General features: G+C 36.1%; 1 protein-coding gene across 1 annotated transcript; it reads right to left on the reverse strand.

Annotated features, from left to right (window-relative positions):
- Positions 1–442: 442 nt before the first annotated feature.
- Positions 443–5,094, reverse strand: sarnp (SAP domain containing ribonucleoprotein). Its single transcript, XM_051425580.1, has 11 exons — positions 4,998–5,094; positions 3,936–4,035; positions 3,692–3,735; positions 3,527–3,600; positions 3,125–3,176; positions 2,815–2,888; positions 2,521–2,558; positions 2,071–2,096; positions 1,887–1,955; positions 1,165–1,260; positions 443–1,057 (listed from the first exon to the last, which is right to left on the reverse strand). Exons 1-11 carry the CDS (start codon positions 5,028–5,030, stop codon positions 1,016–1,018), a joined length of 648 nt encoding a protein of 215 aa, XP_051281540.1. The 5' UTR covers positions 5,031–5,094; the 3' UTR covers positions 443–1,015.
- Between the last annotated feature and the right edge of the window lie 2,723 nt (positions 5,095–7,817).

Below are 7,817 nucleotides of genomic sequence, written 5' to 3' on the forward strand. Positions count from 1 at the left end.
CTATAAAGTTACAGTTAATCTTACTGAGAAGCAGGTAATTACTGGAAAATCAATCCTATTAATTTTTGCAACATGCAATGCCAACACCAACATATACAGACAAACCCACAAAAATAAACAATAAAACAACAAACTGTAAAACTTAGTTTCCAAAGTGAAATTCGGATCCATCCATAGCACAAACACAGAGGACATTTCCACTGAAACTGAAGTTACTGGTTTCCTCTTCCTGTGCTGGTCTGTGCAACCAATCACAGCCGTTTATCTCTTATTGATAACTAATACTCACAGCATTGATTAAATGGTTCCAGGTACAAATGTCAACCAGGGGATTACGTAACACAGCCACAGTACTGTAGGATAATTATTACTCTGTGTGGCCGACTGCGGCTCCGTAGAATAAAAACACTCCAAACTAAACAAAGGAGTCGAACAAAGCAGGTATCAAAAAATTGAAAACGATTTATTTTAAATCACAAAAAGGTTATAAAATGGACAGATAACTGAATCAGTGTACCAATGATATCCCCCCCCCAAAAAAAAACTAAATAACAGGCCGATCTGATAAATCAAAAGTACAATACACACACAGTAAATACAAATAGTTAAGTTTAATCATTTAAATGGATTATTACAAAATGTTTGATTAAGATAACCTTTTTTTTTTTAATACCAAAATATTTCTGTTGTTAAACTTTTAAACATTAAACATTGTTAAACATTTTATATTTCCAATTTTCTTTGTTGTATTTATGATAATGAGACATTTTTAGATTATTTTAGGTTGGTTTTTAGTTACTGGTTGTTGTTTTTTTACTCGAGGCTCCGTGAATTAAAATAAATGATCTCACTCGCCTAATTATCTTTGTATTTAATGATACTTTTGATTTTTCAGGAATCCTATTAATCGACATTTGTTGTCTCTGGTGTGCAGCCATGAAAATGTTTTACCAAAAAAAAAAAACAGAAAAAAAAACAGAAAAAAAAGAACAATAATAACTGTCTAAAACATCATTCACACATTTCCAAATCGTTCAGCTCGCTTCAGTTTCTTCGCCTGGAGAAAGAGAAGAAACATTAATACACAATCTTTCTAAGCATGAAATATAAATATATTGATATCAAACAATAAGAAGAATAAAAAGCATTGGAAAGGAAACAAACCTCGACATCGGCTGAACCCACTGAACCCACTGAACCTGCACTTGTTAAGGCCCCGAACCGCTCCTTCCTCTTTTTCAGCTTTTCATCCTCTTCGATCTGGAAAACAACAACACAAAAAAAAAACTTTAATGCAAACTGACTCCAGGAAAAAGCCAGTTTTATGAAAGAATCACCCTTCTACTGGTTTTTATTTCTATATTTAACAAAACAAACCAATGTGCTTTCACACTTTATCTGCCTGCTCGACTCTCTGCAGCCTGAAACAACACGAGAAAAAAAAATTTTTCAACTGGCTGCTCACTCACAGGCGCAACCTGGTGGCGAAAACTGTGTCTCATACATTACTACTGATTACAATAACACTGCAGCCTTAAAAAACACACAAAGATGAACTGCTAAGGCTGGAAGAGATCAGGCAGCAGGAGGCATACAAATGTTTGTTTCCTGTTAGATCTTAGCTGCCTGTTTGACCGTTGGTTTTAAAAACTTATCATTTTGACTTTATTGCCACGTGCCACGTCAGCTGCGGCATCAGTGACAAAATCAACAACTGCATTGTGTGGCGACTGCGGGTGATCTTGAGCAAGCCCAAAAACAACAACATATTTAAGAGTATAAATCCTCTCTACATACACAGACATCAAACAAAAATACACACAGTCTCCTGAACTGCAGTTTATCTCTCAGTTGCACCATGAAAGTCTGCGTGAACTCCAGCTCACCTTTTGTGAAACGGATGAAACGTTCATGCCAAATCTTTCTGCTCTCTTCTTCAGCTGATCGACGTTCACCTTTATAAAAAGAGACACACACAGAACGTTACACACACGTTAACATGATCTGATTCACTGGAGGAGAGAAGAAATGTTGAATAAATGTGGGACAGACTCAATAGGGAACACTTACAGGAGCTTTACTGTTTGCAACGACACCTGTTTGGGAGACAGATGGATAAAATTGTGAGTGAGAAGCAGAATTATAACATTAAAAACACGTTAATGTCTCTTTGATTGATTATGCCAGCTAGATATACAAAAGTATTACACTTGAAATGTGGCAAATGTTTAAGTAGTCTGATTTCTCTCCGTTTCTGGCTGATAGAAACAAACCGATCACCTGATTTGTGTATTAAGGTTTGGATGATGGCAAATTAAGATCCTGTTGTGTTCTGGAACCGTTTTTCTACCAAGAAACTAACAACAAACATCTTTTCACGAGCCTAAACCGGGTAAAGAGTGACGTATTCATGGGAAACAATTATAAAATTACATGAAACCCTTCAACCTGAGATCTCTAAACATTCACTTTTACTCCACAGTCAAGTTTAGTAAGAGCGAGTAAAGCGCAACAACAGACCTGGAGAGGGGGTGGTAGCTTCGGCCGCTGACCCAAACCTGAAGAAAAGGAGCAAAAATCATAAAACATGACAATAAAGTGACATTTACTTAAAGTTTTAATCCAGTTTATACCAACCGGGATATTATTTTATTACTTCTGACCATTATTTCTAACAATGCATCTTATTTTTTCCATTTAATTTGTATCTGATGTGTATTATCTTATCTATATAGTGTTGTATCTTCAGCTGCTGGAACAAACTACAAAAATAAAACCCTGTATTAAACTGAGAGTACGCAGGTAAACTCTTACCTCGCTGCACGTATGGCCTTTTTGCTTTCAGCTGTTGCCGGCATGTTGAAACGTTCAGCTCTCTTCTGTAGTCTCTGCTCGAAAAACAAAAAGGGGGGACATCAATACTGGACCACAAACGGACATAAGTATGCATTTTGAGTGAAGTATTCCTCATTCCTGACCTCCATCTACTCGTGAAAACTTGTCAACTACGTCCTGACTTTTAGAAGCAGGTACCCAATGCAGACTGAATAAGTGTGTGTCTGCGTACACGCCGCACTTCACCACTGGATTTAATTATGAGTGCGCGCAAACAGGTCATACGTACTTCAGTGGCAGATGCTGGAGGAGTTATTTTCACCACCTTCTTCTCAGTTGGCCTGAAAGAATAAAACATGTAAAGAACGTGTTAATCAAACTATAAACTAACAGCAGTCAAAAACGTTAAACAATGTACTTATTAGTGGTTTAAATTAAACAAAAAAAAAGCAAAAGATATCACATTAATAAATCCTTACGCGTCTGTAACATCACGTAACTCTAGAAACACAAGCTGAAGTGCGTCAGAAGTGGACAAGCGTCATAAAAATAAACTGTATTCCCTACAAACTTTACATTTTGTTGCCTCAACTCAGTTGTAGCTGCACTTTTGGGAAATAACTCACTAATTAAAACATATTTCATTTGTTTATTATTCTATATAGACCAACGTGACCAAAAAACAACGTACGTCTCGCCCTCGGTAGCAGACTCAGAATCCTTGTCGACTTTTACATCGTTGGCAGCCTCGACTTTAGTGAAGTCCTGAAAAGGAGAACGGAAACATTCGTCATTACCTCGCAGAGTCAGAGAGAGGGGAAGAGAAAGAGCTCGGATCATAAAGTATTAACCTTACCTCTGTATCCTCTGCCAGCACGTCGTCTACGTCCACATCGTCCTCTGTTCAACCAGAATGCAAGAGGGTCAGGAGAGAGAGAGAGAGAGAGATCACAATAAGGACTTACGAAGAGTCTCACTGCTACCCGTCGCTCAAATCATAAATTCACCCACAACAACAATTATTTGTGTCTTTTTGTCCCTGATAATAGTCCATGTAGATATTTGAGTGAGTCTCAATGTGAGGAGGTGTTTGGCCTCACCGTGCTCCTCCAGGTAGGTCTGCAGTCGAGCAATGAGCTCTCCTTTGTTTCCCTTGGTGTCCAGACCTCGGGCCTCGCACTCCTGCCGCAGTTCAGCAAGCTAAAGCGACAAGAGAGAGACAGAATCGGTACGTTTTAATACATCAACCCTCGACCTCTCCTCTCCTCTCACTGGGGACAACTAGTACAATGTAGTCTCAGATAAAACTGAAACAGGACAGTGGTTCCCAACCTGGGGGTCGGGGCCCTCACTAAGGGGTCGCCAAAGCTTCACAGGGTGTTGCGTAAACCGTATGTTTTTATCTCAAGTATTTCTTTCATTTCTGGGAAGAAAACTTAATTAAATTGTTTGTTTTTTTAAGTTTAAATTATTATTTAAGATCTGACAAACAGCCTCATTCTTCATTAAAAGGGTTCAAACAACCCAAGAGTAAATAAAACAATGAGAATCTGCCACAAAAGAAGCATATTAACAAAGAAAAATGTACAAAAAGTTCCTAAAAATATCAATAAAACTCAACTCTGATGAACTTTCACAATAAAATAAACTGTTAATTAATAAAAAATAATCCAAGGCTGTGATTCAGTAAAGAGTAACTGTAATATTTAGTACTTAGTTCAGTAATCCAGTTTTAAAAACTTCAACACATTTAGTTTCTCGTGTAAAAGAGTTTTAACAAAATAAAAGATAAATAATAATTACAAGCAGTGCTTTTACTTTGAAAGTTTTATTAGAAATAAATAAATAAAAGTGGATTATTATAAATTAAATATTATTATTATTATTATTATTATTGCTGCATTTAAAGGTGTTTTAACGCGCTGATGTTTTTTTTAATGAATTAAACACGTTAAGTTACCGGTAACGTTGATTTACCGGGACAGAGCTCGTTAGCTTAGCATCACAACGTGAACATTATTATTATTAATTATTCTTCCAACGGCCCGTTTACCGGCTCACCGGCTCTCCGGTACCGTGGCTAAGTCCCGCCGCAGGAACTGTGTGTCTGATAAACTCACCTGATGTTTGAAATAAAGACACATTTTTAAAACTCCACCAACCTTCAGTTTCTGCAGCTCGATCACTTCGGCCATCTTTCTTTGTGGCTGTATCGCTTCCTGCGGTCACACCGGAGCCGCTCGGCCGCTCCACCCCGCCGCTATAGCGCCGTTCTTACACAGCGCCGCCCGCTGGACGGACGGACGAACTGCAGGCGGTCGGGTACACAGCGGCGCTGATTGGGTTGTAATCAGTGTTGGGCTAGTTACTCTAAAAAGTTATATATTATTCATTACTCTTTTTAAAAAAAGTAATGTAATTACTTTACTTATTACTCAACAGTAATTAGTTACACTACCTATACTGCTACCCACAAAATTAGTATTTGTGTCGTTTCTCCTGAAAATTCAGACTTACGATGATTAAAATCCAGTTTTGTTTGTTAAAATCAAAGTAATGTGAATATTTAAAGAGTAATTAGTTACACTTCTAGTTATATTACTTTATATAACTAATATTTTCCATCTTCTAAAATGAAACCAAGGATGTGATTATTGGATTTCATGTCACTAGACTGTGACAACAAAAGTCATATTGTCACTAATTATTTGTATTTATTTATAACTGAACTTTATTAGTAATTAGTTACACTACTAGTCAGTGGGGAAAGTAATATTATAACTAGTACTGAGTTACTGCCCAACACTGGTAATAAGATTACAGTAATAATGTTACTTTACCCAGTAAATACTAATATATTATCTTTTTCATTGTTAAAATTCAGTTTTCTTTTTAACATAAAACATAAATACAATAATTCAAACACATCTACCAAAGTCTGTAACTACCTCGTACATAAAGAAACCTGCACAAATATATTTCAGCATCCTTTGCACCGTCTACAAAAGTTATTGTTAATATATATTTATAAATATAAAACAGTAGTCTATTTTATTTTGTTGAGGTTGTTGAGCGACATAAAACCAGAGTCAGATTCCTTTGTATGTGGCCAATAATAGTGATTCTGATTCTGTAACTAATTATAAATACAGTTCAGTAACAATATTACAGTTACTCCCCCTAAAAAGAATTAGTTACATTACTTTTGTTGGATTAATTAAGTTACAGTACAGATCTGGAGACTAACGTTATCCCTGAAACTCGTGTGGTATCAATCTCCTCATCTTACACTCAGAAAGAAATGTGTGTGTGCCAATATGTCAGACTTTCCTTCTGATGTATGCTGTGGATAAGCTTTTATAAACTGTACTGAGATGACGTGTAGTTACAGTATTCTCACATTATTATCCTGTTACGGCTGCGTACATGTACGAGGCCAGCAGGAAGTTAAAGGGTTCACGGTAACAACAGATGAAACGGGTTAGAAAAGGGGATTTACCCGTGAATGCTGACATTGTTTAAAAAAAAAAAGAGGTTTAAACGGTGTCACAGTTTGGCATTTTACACGGAGACAAAAAAATCTTTTAACAGAGTTACTTTTTAGTTCTCGGGGGGAGGTAGAAAAGACAAAGCCGGATGAATTTAGGGAGTCACAAGTGTTTCAATAATCCTCATTAACGCTGCATTCCTCAATGCACGGCCCCTTTTAACAGACTGTGTGACCGGTAATGACACAGAAATTAACAGACTCCAGGTTACACTTTTAATAATTCATCATATTTAAATACAGTTAATCAAACTTGATATGAAGAAGAACAAATATGAAGAAGTTTTTGGCGAGATTTGATGGTGGTTAATCATCACGCAGCAACACGAATCTCAAAGTAAATCCGCACATAATTAGGAATAATTAGAGGGGCAGCCCAAAATGGGGTCAGGTGATTGTGGCAGAGATTTAGGTGACTGTTCATATTGTGTTTGAAAGCACATGCTTTGTGGAATTGGCACCTCCCCCCCCAAAAAAACCATGATAATATAACCCTTGTGATCTAATAAGGAGCCTGTAGTATTGTACTGGGCTTTAAACAGACTTAATCAATATATTTATACATTTATTACACTGATAGAGGCATCAAAATACCACCAAACCAACATGAGAAAACAATAAAAAGTTTGGTTTTAGTGTAAAATATCTTATTTTAACACATATATAATCATACAGCATTTATATGTATTTTAACTCTTTATTTTAGTAAATGTGAAATGTAAAAATACTTAATTCATACATTCAACCGGTTATTTAAGTAAAAAGTACACAAATATTAGCAGAAAAAAATAATGCCTCTTTGTATTATATCATTATATTTTATATTATTTGATCATTAATACTGATGCATTCATGTGTGAGCAGCATTTTTATGTTTTAATCTGGTCAACATGGAGTTAATTCACTACTTTATATACACTGTTTGGTGATTTAATCATTAGGAATGCATCATATTTATTTATTTTGTAGGTAAATTAATCTACAAAGTAACAATATTGTTTAATTTAGTAAAGGTTAATGGTGTAAAAATACAAATGAATTAGCATAAAATCTAAATATTTCAGTACAGTACTTGAGTAAAAGTACTAGTTCCATTATATGTACAGATTCAGAGGGTTAAAGTTGTTTCTTTTGTACGATTTACACAAACGTCTCGTGATTCAATCTGTTTCCTTAAAGAAAAAACGTGTGAAATTCAACATTTGTATGTGATTATGTGGCTTTCTTTTTCTACTATATGTACAACTGTAATCCCCCCCAAAGACCCACTTTTACTGTAAATACACATACACAGTCGGTCCAGGTGCCCCCATAAGTCTGATTGGAGGAGGGTCGGTCTGCAGGAGGAGGATGGGGGGGGGCACTTCATGAGGAAGGAGGCGTTTCTTCTCCAGTTTGAGGTCAAACATCAGCGAGTTTATAAAGACTGATTTCT

The sequence above is a fragment of the Dicentrarchus labrax genome, unplaced genomic scaffold (assembly GCF_905237075.1).
Source record: "Dicentrarchus labrax unplaced genomic scaffold, dlabrax2021, whole genome shotgun sequence".
Taxonomy (NCBI): domain Eukaryota; kingdom Metazoa; phylum Chordata; class Actinopteri; family Moronidae; genus Dicentrarchus; species Dicentrarchus labrax.